The sequence below is a fragment of the Sinohyriopsis cumingii genome, chromosome 16 (assembly GCF_028554795.1).
Source record: "Sinohyriopsis cumingii isolate HCF-2022 chromosome 16, ASM2855479v2, whole genome shotgun sequence".
NCBI classification, from domain to species: domain Eukaryota; kingdom Metazoa; phylum Mollusca; class Bivalvia; order Unionida; family Unionidae; genus Sinohyriopsis; species Sinohyriopsis cumingii.
This window is the reverse complement of record NC_142976.1, coordinates 11214347-11228763: the sequence shown is the minus strand read 5'-3', so window position 1 is coordinate 11228763 and position 14417 is coordinate 11214347. Positions and strand designations below refer to the sequence as shown.

The window sequence follows — 14417 nt, the reverse complement described above, 5'->3', positions numbered from 1 at the left end:
TCATTGCCTTGAATGAGCCATCTCTTACAGATTATTGGCAAGTTTATGCATTGAAAGCAGATTTTAGTCCATCCATAAAACACAACAATTGCTTATTTAAGTTTTAGGATAGTGTTCAAATGTGATTCATTTTTCAAGGTGATTAAGGAAGGGAAGTTTGAACAACAGTCTTAACACATTAAGCCCTGGAGGTTTTTGTCATTTTTGCCTGAAAATCGAGTAGGAAACACATTTTGAAAGCTATTTCCGAATAGATCCAAACACACCAAATCCCCAGTGATCTTTCAATAACATACTGCCTAGTTGTGTTGGAAACATCGTTTTTCATTGGCTATTTGACTTGTGCATGAGCAGAAGGGTACAAGTTGGATTTTTTTTGTTTATTTTTTTTGCTAAACAGAGCCATTATTTTTGTATTGAGACCACTCTTTATTCCAAATGCCCATCTTATCCTACTTTTTGCAAAGGCTCATCTGTCTGTTTGCAGTTCATACCGGTCTGTCTTAGATCTGAGACCAAAAAGTCTAAAATCCGGACACAAAATCAGATTCCGACCACAGGCGAATATTAGGTAGAAAAAAGTTGGGTCAAAAAAATGAGGTTTTATTATCTGCATTTTGTAGTACAACTAGATATTCCAGATTATTTGGTATCATTGTAGAGCAACATCTGTCTACCTTTCTATAATACCACCCACTTTAGTGTATCATGCATGACCATGACACTACAGAGCTCGGCAGTAGGCTACTACCTCCTGCCCCGTTAAGTCGTCGCTAGAAGTTAATGTGTTAAATGAATGCAGAGATGAACACTAGTGACACATGCAGTACTTCAAACCACTACTGAACTTTTGAAAGCAGTAATGACTGCATCTAATAAATCCTATAGTTTGCAATCCAATGAGTTTAAAGAAATTTTGTGTCTGCTTTTTTCAATGTCACAGTGATTGTGATTATGTGAGTGTTTGCAAATATGTGTATGGTGTTGATATTTGACAATACTAAGTGTAGCAACTAGTTTTTGCTTTATAAGTGTATTAAAAGCTTTGAAGAAAATCGACAAGTTATTTTAATTAGTTAAGATTTAAATCTGTTATAGGCTTATATGAAAAGATAGCTTATTCTCAATTGGATAACCTCACTTTTTTGGTCAAGCACAGTGATTCCCCTTGTAATCACAAAAAAACACATTCTGAGTCTCAAAAGGCCCCTAACACTATCTGGGAATATATGGCAGGTATACATTTTGAGTCTCAAAAGGCCCCTAACACTGTCTGGGAATATGGCCGGTATACATTTTGAGTCTCAAAAGGCCCCAAACACTGTCTGGGAATATGGCCGGTATACATTCTGAGTCTCAAAAGGCCCCTAACACTGTCTGGGAATATGGCCGGTATACATTTTGAGTCTCAAAAGGCCCCTAACACTGTCTGGGAATATGGCCGGTATACATTTTGGGCCTCATTGCACTGATTTGCTTAGTCACAAGTGACAGCAGTGACTTTAAAGTGACAGAACTGAAGGGCTCATTACATGACAGTGACTTGCCAATTAAAGCAATACAGTGTGCAAGTATTATTCATGAATTGAGATAAAAAAAACAAGACAAATGCCAAAAATTCTGTGCAACTAGTTCACATTTTGAAAGAAATTGTTAACATCATTTATTTTAAAATAACAATTATGTATTGTCATAGATGATATGCATCGTCATAACATATATATATATATATATATATATATATATATATATATATATATATATATATATATATATATATATATATATATGACAGGATCTATAAGACAGATGAGTCTCTAATGAAACCTGAACTAACTGCATATCAATTGATGTGATTTATTTGCTAACCTGTATAAAATGTAGCATGCAATATGTTGGACAAATACTTCAACAAGTTTCTAAGAGAATGAAAAATTATCGCTTTCATATAAAAAGTTATAGAGATCCTCAGTTTTCCTCTAATATTTCAACACACTTTAACACCAATAATCACTCTCTACTCGATTTTTCTTTCCTGCCAATAGACTCATAAAAGTAACTTACTGGATTCATAAATTAGATACGTTGTATCCTAATGGCCTTAATGCTAATGCACTATATAAAATTATATAATCTTTTTTTAATTGATATATTGTATATCCTTTATAACAATATAATTATATGTATGACTTTTTGTTTCTATTTTATTCTATTATTTTAAGGATTATTCATGGAAACATATGTGACAGATTCCTGGGCCAAAAGATTTCTAATGCATTCGTTGTGTTTGAGTCAAACACTTTTCCTGAAAATGTAGCAACATATCATGGTTTGTAATGATCACACAGACACAATGAATGCTGACTTTGGTTGAGAAAGAGAGAACAGTGACATGGCAGTCAGTGTCGGAAAATGTAAAGGAGTTTATGGTTTCTCATGCACATTGTGTAACAATTACAGAGGACCATCAGCAATTTATGGACTGTCAAAACTATTTTCAGTGAAAGGTCAGAACCTGAATGTGATTTATCTGATGGAAATTTCACAGGTACTTCCAGTGGCAAGCATGGAGTACTTCCAGTGGCAAGAATGGAGTACTTCCAGTGGCAAGCATGGAGTACTTCCAGTGGCAAGAATGGAGTACTTCCAGTGGCAAGCATGAAGTACTTCCAGTGGCAAGCATGGAGTACTTCCAGTGTCAAGAATGGAGTACTTCCAGTGGCAAGCATGGAGTACTTCCAGTGTCAAGAATGGAGTACTTCTAGCGTCAAGCCTGGAATAGTTCCAGTGTCAAGAATGGAGTACTTCCAGCGTAGAGCATGGAGTGTGAGCAAGGAGTTTGTGCCGTAATTCGACCAAAACAATTTTGTGATGGAGACTGAGTGTTGATAGTTTGATGAACTTACGAGAATATGGCAAATCATATTGATGGTGATATAAAAGACTTTGAGTCAATGCTGGCAATCAGGAAGTGGATGGGAAATCAAAACAGACTTTTGTACCAATAACACAAAGAGAATACTTTCATGAAACTGATTAATTTTAAGTGAGTGGATGCAGCACAAATGTGGCAACATCCCGATTGGTAATAGGATAAACAGCGAAAATTATGTCTTGTTTTTAAAAAAAAACACTTGTGGGGAAACCCATAACAAACCATAGGGTTAAAAGTTTTTTATTTAGAGGGGGGGAGAAGGTAAAACTAATTTTAGTTATGCAATACTTACCTATCGCTATTTCATAGCTTCTGCATTTTCATCTCAAATAATCTTGTCTGCTCGGTGCGAATACCTCCTCCCACATGGCAGAGAACTGTCATTAAGACATGGTCAACCCTTTCACCTTGCACACCCATGCGAAGTACATATTTTTCATAGACAACAATTATGCCAGACACCAGAGAAGGGTTAGAAGTAAGTATTTTCCTGCGAATCTTTTAGCATTCATTTCAATATGATATCAAAAATATTACATTTCCACGTAAATCATGAACTAGTCAGATTGCCTGCAAGCTGTTGTATATGACACATTACTGTTATATATGACACATTACTCAATAATGAAACACTGATGAGCAAAATAACTTACGTTTTTACAATAAATGAATCAGCAATAAATGAATCAGCGTGTTTTGCAAGCGCAATCTGAATGGTTGTTAGGTTGTTAATCACGTAACTGATGGATTACAATAACCGTAAAAGTCCAATGAATGTTGTTTAAGCTGGAAATACCTAAGCTTGGAAGATGTTGCTTTAGCAAAAAAACACCTATCTTTGGCAGATTTTTTATTTCTCCAAGTTTTTCTTGGCAAATCAGTAGATCAAAAGATGGGGTCAAAAATCAAAAGACTACTGGACAATCCAGGAGACTGAATGATACAAAGATGTAGTTTGTGTGGAAAATCATTCCCATGTAAACAAAGTCCTGAGATTAAATGAGCTCTGACTTTTCATGGTTGTGTAAGAGCCCTAACGAAACTACTGTGGACCAACAAAGGAGCAGACCCTCTAAACATCGTGGATCAGCAAGTCACCCAAGTCCTGAAGAATCAGTCTTCCCAGTAATCGAAGGAAAGACACTACTACTCCCACAATTCCAGTGAATACATTGGGTACAGAATTAATTCTAAATGGTGGAACCAGAAATAAACCATGATGTGAGGAAATAGCGAGATGTTTAATTTAATCTCCTTGAACATTGGTCTTTGGTGTCAATGCATCATAAAATAACTAGATTTGTGTTTGTAACACGTGTATGCCCCAATGGCGATTAAACAAGTCAAAGTAAAAAAAAATTAAAACCAGAAAAACTGGACAAATTGCTATAATGGCACAAAATCATGTCAAGCATGCCAAATTTTGATGTTCCACCTTCACTTTTTTTTAAAGTCCCAAAACTTCACAAATGTGTGACAAAATGGAACCACTGATGTGATATGAAAACATAATCAAAAAATATAAATTTGCTTACAAAATCCCATTTGGCTACCTCAAATAGTTTTTGCTTATTATTTTAACAACAATATTTTTCGGTCTAAAAATAGAGGGTAACCTGAATAAGTTTTAAAATGTGTAAAACAATTGGAAAATATCTGTAATATCTTGCAAATCTAATTAGGTCATCTATTCATGACCATGATGAAGAATTAGGTCATCTATTCATGACCATGATGAAGAATTAGGTCATCTATTTATGACCATGATGAAGAATTAGGTCATCTATTCATGACCATGATGAAGAATTAGATCATCTATTCATGACCATGATGAAGAATTAGGTCATCTATTCATGACCATGATGAAGAATTAGGTCATCTATTCATGACCATGATGAAGAATTAGGTCATCTATTTATAACCGTGATGAAGTCTGTAAAAATTTCAATGTGCTAAGTAAAAAGGATTTTGTGCAATCAGGCTAAAATGGATCTAAAGATTACAGACATACAGACTTATGGACAGACAGCATTAAGGCAACATCCTGCCCTTCTGCTATTGCAATGAGTGCATACAAATCACTGCTATTGCAATAAGTACATACAAATCACTGCTATTGCAATGAGTACATACAAATCACTGCTATTGCAATGAGTGCATACAAATCACTGCTATTGCAATGAGTGCAAACAAATCACTGCTATTGCAATGAGTACATACAAATCACTGTTATTGCAATGAGTGCATACAAATCTCTGCTATTGCAATGAGTGCATACAAATCTCTGCTACTGCAATGAGTGCATACAAATCTCTGCTATTGCAATGAGTACATACAAATTAACTGCTCTTGCAATGAGTGCATATAAATCACTGCTATTGCAAAGAATGCATACAAATCACTGCTATTGAAATGAGTACATACAAATCACTGCTATTGCAATGAGTGCATACAAATCACTGCTATTGCAAAGAATGCATACAAATCACTGCTATTGAAATGAGTACATACAAATGACTGCTATTGCAATGAGTACATACAAATGACTGCTATTGCAATGAGTACATACAAATGACTGCTATTGCAATGAGTACATACAAATCAATGCTACTGCATTGAGTACATACAAATCACTGCTATTGCGATGAGTACATACAAATCCCTGCTATTGAAATGAGTGCATACAAATCACTGCTATTGCAATGAGTGCATACAAATCACTGCTATTGCAATGAGTACATACAAATCACTGCTATTGCAGTGAGTACATACAAATGACTGCTATTGCAATGAGTACATACAAATCACTGTTATTGCAATGAGTACATACAAATCACTGGTAAAGGAACTTCTTAAGACCAGTTTATTTTAACTTCCATCTGACACCTTCTAGAAAAATTAATACATTGATTTATTTGGTGTTGTATATCAGATCAACACAATGACGTAAAATATATGCACCAAGGTAGGAAATCTGGGTTGAGGTGGAAATTCTCTTTGCACTCCCCCCCCCCAACTTCTGTCAGTACTTAAATGTACTCAACTGGTGTAAAACACCACACAAATCAATTTAATTACTATTACGCACATATACTTCACACCTTTTTCCTTCGAAGCATGCATGGAGTATTAGCTGCTGTTTTATAACATAGCAATCCTCAGGATCGGACTTGCTGAGTTTCGCTTATCAGTGTCCCTATATACCTCATAACAGCCCTTTGCAGTTTCATACACAAGTGTTAGACACTCTTCACAACCCTATAAACTCACCCAAGTCTTTGTTCCTGAGATATTCTTATAGGCAAATTCAGAATTTGGCTGATACAATGTGCTGTGATGAAATTAGCCCCATTATGCCACAGATTATTTTATACGTACAATAAACTTTTAATTGAACCTGTGTCTTGTGTTGTTTGAATATTCATTAAATCTAATAAAATATTTCAAGGCCTTCAAAAGACTGAAATGCATCCATATCCCACATGCTTACCTTTAATTTTTCTGTATCATCTAAAAGCCGCAATTTGGCTTCTCTTTCACTGCTTAAAGCTTGCTTTAGTTTTGTGATTGCTTCTACTGCTGTTTCTTTCATGTCTCTTTCTTCTTTTGCTGAAAAGAAAAGAAATTTATATAATATAGAAGAATCAGATTGTCTGGTTTACCTAGATAATAAATTCCAAGTGTAATTATGCTGTGTCAAAATGTTGAAACAAGAGATGACTTACTGCCATTCAAGAGCAATGACAACTGCAGTAAAAACTGTATTCAGTGATTGGTAATCTTAGGCAGGTAGTTGCTTAGTAAAGCTAATTTTTATCTTGCCTTAATACTTTTAAAGCAAAATTGCAAGACATAGCAAAGCTAATGTCAGTTTGTATATTTTTTATGTCTAACCAACAGAAAGATGGTGACCGTGACCAAAAGAGGCAAGACATAGTGCTATATGAAAAACTTACTTCTATACTGTATTGTCTGTAATTATTTGGTATATATTTTTGTTCATTTTGTTGCTAAATAGTTATAGGTAAAACAAAAGAGACTCAAGTGGCCCTGAAATTGCTCAACTGACATCTGCCAAATAGGCCAATGCATGAGCAGTAGGTGGAGAAATTGGGAGTCAGTGGGATAATTTCTGCATAACAAATTTCCAGTCCTGTTGATTGCATGTGTCATGAAAATAATTGTTTCAAGGTTTCTCTGTACCTGTAATTTACATCCTCCATACCTGATGGTACATCAGGTATTATCTGTTCTACTTTAACAGGCCCTTATGTCAGGACGTCATTTGTCCAATTCTGACAGGCCCATATGTCAGGATGTCATTTGTCCAATTCCGACAGGCCCATATGTTAGTATCCTTTGTGTCAAAGTTTGTCAAATTCTGTTCAGTGGGATTTTTTTGTGCCATAAGGTTTGCCTACTTTTAGTAACAGCAGCCATATTTAATGGTGGAACAGCATCATGCAGTATGTATAGATATGACAAAAGTGTTCAAACACTTTCCATCAAATTTAATCAAAGTCTCTTAAGTGTTCTTTTTAGAAGTCTTTCATGCTAGAATGCTTTAAGTAAAAATTGGTCAAATTCTGCTGCAAGATTTTTGAGAATTTGTTTAAAAGATTTTCCATAGCAGCCATATTTGCTGGTGAACTGGCATAATATTTTTATAACTGTTATGACATTATATCATATTTCTTCTTCTCAAAGGACTAGTTTGCTCTGAATGCCCATAAAATCTAGTTAAAAAAAGATACATTTTCATGGATAGACTTATCTCTCTCATAAAATGTTACAATAGCAATAATAGTTCAATCTCGTACCTTTGTGACATCATAGGCATGTGCCACAGTCATGGTGTCACATGACAATTTGGTAGTGGAACAATGAAAAATGCAATTTGACCTACAAAGATTCCATTTTGGACAATATTTTAACATATCAAGCATGAATTGCCCATCACAATACTTTATCAAGTTGTAGTAAAGGTAATCAGGGCATAATGTTAAAGGTTAATCAGGGCATAATGTTCAATGTTTGATTTAACAGGAGAAACAGCAACAAGATTTGCAATCTTGTTTAAGGTTAAGGTTAATCAGGACATAATGTTAAAGATTAATCAGGGCATAATGTTAAAGGTTAATCAGGACATAATGTTAAAGGTTAATCAGGGCATAATGTTAAAGGTTAATCAGGACATAATGTTAAATCTCACCTCTGTCTGAGTGGGTTCAAGTCTAGGATTCAGCCAATGTGGGTATGTGAGAAAGCTTGCCAGTAGCTTCTCGTGGGTCGGTGGTTCTTCCCGGGGTTTTCCCGGGTTCTTCCTCCACCATTAATACTGGCCGCCATACATAGCCTATCTTGTGCTGAAAAATGGCGTTAAACCCCACAACAACAACAACAGCAACATAATGTTAAAGGTTAATCAGGACATAATGTTAAAGGTTAATCAGGGCATAATGTTAAAGGTTAATCAGGGCATAAGGTTAAAGGTTAATCAGGGCATAAGGTTAAGGTTAATCAGGACATAATGTTAAAGGTTAATCAGGGCATAAGGTTAAGGTTAATCAGGACATAATGTTAAAGGTTAATCAGGGCATAATGCTAAAGGTTAATCAGGGCATAATGAACAATGCTGGGCCATAAATGCATTCCATATTAAAATAAAGATATTTGTTTTTCTTTTCTCTTTTGAATGCAACAGAAAATGATACATTTCCAATGCAAACTAAACAAAAAAAATGAGAATTTAGGTTAAAATATTAATAAATCTATGGGTTTATGCTTCTTCATTCATACACTGTGTCAGTGTACACTTACAAACGTAAAATTAAACCACTTAGAATAATTTTAATTAATTTAAGTATAATACCAACTCTATTTAATAAATAAATAAACAAACAAATAAATATTTGGGTTTAAGTATTTCCATTCCCAAATGGAAATGCTGATTTTACCACAAAAATCAGTCAGAGAAGCTTTATATTCTGCTCCTGTAAGCAAAGTGTACTTGATGCATCTTTCTGCTTGTGACATTTTGGTTTATCCAAGTCAGGATTTTTTTTCCCCAATTTCTTGTTAGTGTCGGAACCCTGAACAAATAAGTGTCATTAATGTACATTCAACAATTTCAAACAAAAATGAGATCAATGCCAAAAACTTTAAATAATCTTTTGAGCAAGAAAGATAGTCACTAAGACTTTGCCAGCAGTGAGCAGTATATAGAACCCGCCAAGATGGATCAGTTTTAACAAAATAAGTCACTGTGACCCATGTTTGCCCCTGGTAAGTGCCTTCAATGTGAATCTACCCTTAAAATTTCGGGACAGCTTATTACAAATGTTTTGAAGAGCTAGGCTAAATGCAGAACCTTAACACTGATGCCAAAACCAACAACAATAACAGTGACAATGTTGTCAGAAAGGTGATCTGTACATAAGATATATTTCAGCTATACTTTGCATGACAGACAAAACTAGGAAGATATTTTTTTTTGGTGTTACTGTGAAATATCGCAGGACCACAACCTCTTAAATCTGGGTCATATTTCTGGTCCTCAATTTTTGTCCTTCTTTATATCAATAAACATTAACTTTTCAAACTGAAATCTCTCTACTATAAAAACAAAAAGAAATTTACAATTCCAAATTTCAATTGAAAATTAAAATGACCCCTGTAAAACTACAACTTAGTGCATGTGGTCAGCCAATGGTCTTAAACAGTCTAAGCCATACTGAGAAAAATCTAAGCCATACTGAGAAAAATCTAAGCCATAATGAGAAAAATAGTCTAACATGGAAAAACAGACAGTGTTAAATTTTATCTATCACATACCAGTATATTTATTTAAACAAGAGTCCCTGAAATAGACACTATGTCAATATGACCTTTGCTTTAATAGGAGTAACAGCAACAAGATTTGCAATGTGGCCAACACTTTGGCTATATTGGAGGTCAGATCAGTGGCCATATTAGAGGTCAGATCAGTGGCCATATTGGAGGTCAGATCAGTGGTCATATTTGAGGTCAGATCAGCACCATTTCATTTAGGACCAACAACACACCCTAATAACAAGATTTTCAAGATGGCTGCCATGGTGTCCATATTGGACTTCAGATTAGCATCACTTCTATCTAGGACCAACTAGATATCATAACAAATCTGTTGGTGAAAACCCCATTTCATTTGACCATCCATCCGGTAGAAGTAGCAATAAAAAGATTTTCAAGATGGATGTTAAAATTGCCCTGGCAGTATTTTTCCTTTAAGACCAACAAGACAGAATAAGAAGCGTTTTGGTGAAAACCCCATATCAATATGATTTTATCATATCAAACACCATATCAATATGATTTTATCATATCAAACCCCATATCAATATGATTTTATCATATCAAATCTTATGTTTAAGCGCGAATAAACAGCAATACAAGAAAGAGTGAAAACAACAAACTTTGAAAAATATAAATAATTTATTTCCCTATTTAAATACTTTAAAAATGAAAAAATATGAACTTACGGTTTTAAGAATCATATCATAAAATAACCCAAGAATAATCCACGAATAAAATTTCAGAAGTCCTAATAATGAAATGTTCTAATGATTTTAAGTTCAAGTCCCAATGAAGAATCCAAAATGGAAGGCAATGACATATGCTGTAGCCTGTACTGTGTTGAAGTCCACAGTTCCTTGTACAAACACAATGATTTATCCTCCGGTTTTGGAAATCCAAATAAAATTTTCAAGAAAAGTCCTTGTTCAAGAGTCCTGTATGAATACAATAATATTTCCAGAGAAACGAATTAATCTTTTTGAGTCCATGTAATCAGAAGAAGAATTAACATATAATTCAAAAACTCAAAAATTTCAATACTTCAATACTGGTCACAACAGAAGAAAACAACTTGACACCAACTGTTTAAAAGCCCGGACTCTGAGATCTCTCTAAACATCACTATTAATACTAAGTATTTCACAATTTTGGAAATGCCTAATTGCAAAATAGAGGATCATGTGATCATGTTTACATGTAAAAGTCACATAGCTCCTGTATATCCTTGATAAGAACCAATGATTTTACTCCTAGAAAAAAGTTGTTTATTTGACCCTCAATCAAGGCCAGGAACTAAGTCAAAAATAGAAACAAGTATTTCTATTATTAAATATTTATGGAAACATTCAGGTAAAACTGAATTTTCTGGAAAATATCAAATTCCTTGTAAACAAAATTACATTAAATCAATATGATTTTACCACATCAAACCCCATATCAGTATGATTTTATCATATCAAACCCCATATCAATATGATTTTATCATATCAAACCCCAAACCCCATATCAATATGATTTTATCATATCAAACCCCATATCAATATGATTTATCATATCAAACCCCATATCAATATGATTTATCATATCAAACCCCATATCAATATGATTTTATCATATCAAACCCTATATCAATATGATTTTATCATATCAAACCCCATATCAATAAGATTTTATCATATCAAACACCATATCAATAAGATTTTATCATATAAAACCCCATATCAATAAGATTTTATCATATCAAACCACATATCAATATGATTTTATCATATCAAACCACATATCAATATGATTTTATCATATCAAACCCCATATCAATATGAATTTATAATATCAAACCCCATATTAATATGATTGTGTCATATAAAACCACATATCAATAAGATTTTATCATATCAAACCACATATCAATATGATTTTATCATATCAAACCCCATATCAATATGATTTTATCATATCAAACCCCATATCAATATGAATTTATAATATCAAACCCCATATTAATATGATTGTGTCATATAAAACCACACATCAATAAGATTTTATCATATCAAACCACATATCAATATGATTTTATCATATCAAACCCCATATCAGTATGATTTTATCATATCAAACCCCATATCAATATGAATTTATAATATCAAACCCCATATCAATATGATTTTATCATATCAAACCCCATATCAATATGAATTTATAATATCAAACCCCATATTAATATGATTGTATCATATCAAACCCCATATCAATATGAATTTATAATATCAAACCCATATCAATATGATTTTATCATATCAAACCCCATATCAATATGATTTTATCATATCAAACCCCATATCAATATGAATTTATAATATCAAACCCCATATTAATATGATTGTATCATATCAAACCCCATATCAATATGAATTTATAATATCAAACCCCATATCAATATGATTTTATCATATCAAACCCCATATCAATATGATTTTATCATATAAAACCACATATCAATATGATTTTCTGTTTAAGAAGTATACAAATAACAATATTTCTTTCAAGATTACTGTAATGGTGGCCATATTGGATTACTGTAATGGTGACCATATTGGATTTTAGAAAAGCACTATTTTTATTTAGACCTAGCTAGAATTACCAAGTCTGTTGGTGAAGACTCCATCTTGATAAGACCATCCTTCCCAGAGGAGTTGAAAAAACAAGATAGTTAAGATCACCATCACAACAACAATATGGAAGGTATGATGACACCATTTTCATTAATAACACCATTTTCATTAATAACACCATTTTCATTATCATTAATAACACCATTTTCATTAATAACATCATTTTCATTAATAACACCATTTTCATTAATAACACCATTTTCATTAATAACACCATTTTCATTAATAACATCATTTTCATTAAGGACCGACAAGATATAAAAAGTGTTTTAGTGAAAATTAAATATTAATAAGACCATCTGTTCTGAAGATGCAGTGATAAAAAAAATATCAAGATGGCCACTGTAGAGGTTATAATAGATCTCTGAATAGCACCAGGTTGAAATAGTTCCAACTAAAGCTTATGATAAGAGGTGAGTGAGGTGAGGTAAGGCATGGTAAAGTAAAGTAAAAAGTAAAGTAGAGTAATGTCTGTCTGTCTGTCTGTCTGTTGTATGTATGTATGTATGTATGTATGTAAAGCCAATATGTATGTATGTATGTATGTATGTATGTATGTATGTATGTATGTATGTATGTATGTATCTATGTATCTATGTATGTATGTATGTACAGATGGACAATGGATGATGGGCAATAGGGACATCTCTGGTGGCCTAATGGTTAGAGTGTCCACCTTGGATTTGGGAGGTCGCAGTTTCGAACCCCAGCTGAGTCATACCAAAGACTTATAAACATGGTACTAAGAACTGCCTCACTTGGTGTTCAGCATTAAGAGGTTAGAATTAGGACAGGTTGGCCTGGTGTCAGGATAATGTAACTGAGTGGGACATCATGCTACATGTCTGTGGCATGATGCCACAGTGCTGGACATCACTATAAACTGCTCCACTGCAGACTTCATAGCAATATGACTGAATAATTGTTAAAGCTATATTAAAAATCCAACTTACACACGCATGGGCAATAGGTCATCTCATAAGATTATGTGTTCTATGACCAGTAGTGCAATAAATTAACTGACTATTTATGTATTATACAACCATAAATAATTACCTTAATGTGCAGGGACATCTACTCTCAAAACTGAAAACTTAATTTGGTCGAAAGGGAGTTTGGTTTTTGAGAGCTTAGCTTACATTGTATAACATTAAAATACTTACTTTTTGAATGCATCTCCTGAATGCAAGTGGCTAATCTCTTAGCAGCTTGTTCAGCTTTCCATCGCCTTTCTCTTTCTTGTTCAAGCTCCTGCATGATTTGCTACAGAGAAAAAGTTTAAATGATCATCCACTAACAATGGTGATGTAGTGAAATTCACTGTGTTTAACTGCTTTAAAATATTTTGGATAAGTTTGTGTCATCTATACTAAAAGCTCATGTAAAAATGTTCAGTGGTGTAATGAGGGATTATGGTAATTTAGGTCAAATATAGTAAACTGAAATGATAATTGAACTATATTTAAAATTCTTCTTTCATGCAATTCTTTTTCTTATAGATGAATATTAGCATGTAGAAGTTGACTGTTGCTTTACAATTTAGTGTATTTTTAATTATTTCAAAAAGTCACTTAATTTATTTTTACTAATGGTGGTCATAGAGTGTCATATAGCAGCAATGTCTGTGAGGCTTTCTGTATAATTTGGTCAGTTCTGCTGACCAGTTTAAAAAATAAATCATATACAAAGATGTGTGTGTGTGTGTGTGTGTGTGTGTGTGTGTCTCTCTCTCTCTCTCTCTCTCTCTCTCTCGCCAGTTTCACTCGTGTACAAAGAACCCTGGAAAAAGACTCACGGGAAGCTACAGGCAGTTCTCTCACATTGGCCAAGCTCAAGAAACAAGCAGTCATTGCCAAAAGTGAACACTTTAGACCACTCAGTCACTCAGGGCCCCAGAATTACCAGTAAAAAGGCATCAATCTTTAATATTTTTCACAGCACTCAATGGGATGTTATTCACACAATCCATGGCAATG

The 14417-nt window shown here is 33.7% G+C and overlaps 1 protein-coding gene across 1 annotated transcript in view; it reads right to left on the bottom strand.

The window, feature by feature from the left end:
• The window catches only part of LOC149779943 (leucine-rich repeat and coiled-coil domain-containing protein 1-like), a 476629-nt gene that overhangs the window by 266363 nt on the left and 195849 nt on the right, over positions 1 to 14417 (bottom strand). The window contains exons 11-12 of the mRNA XM_089936640.1: positions 13605 to 13704; positions 6426 to 6544 (exon numbers count right to left, since the gene is read on the bottom strand). Of these exons, the coding sequence (XP_089792766.1) occupies positions 6426 to 6544; positions 13605 to 13704 (219 nt within the window). The remainder of the gene's footprint in view (positions 1 to 6425; positions 6545 to 13604; positions 13705 to 14417) is intronic.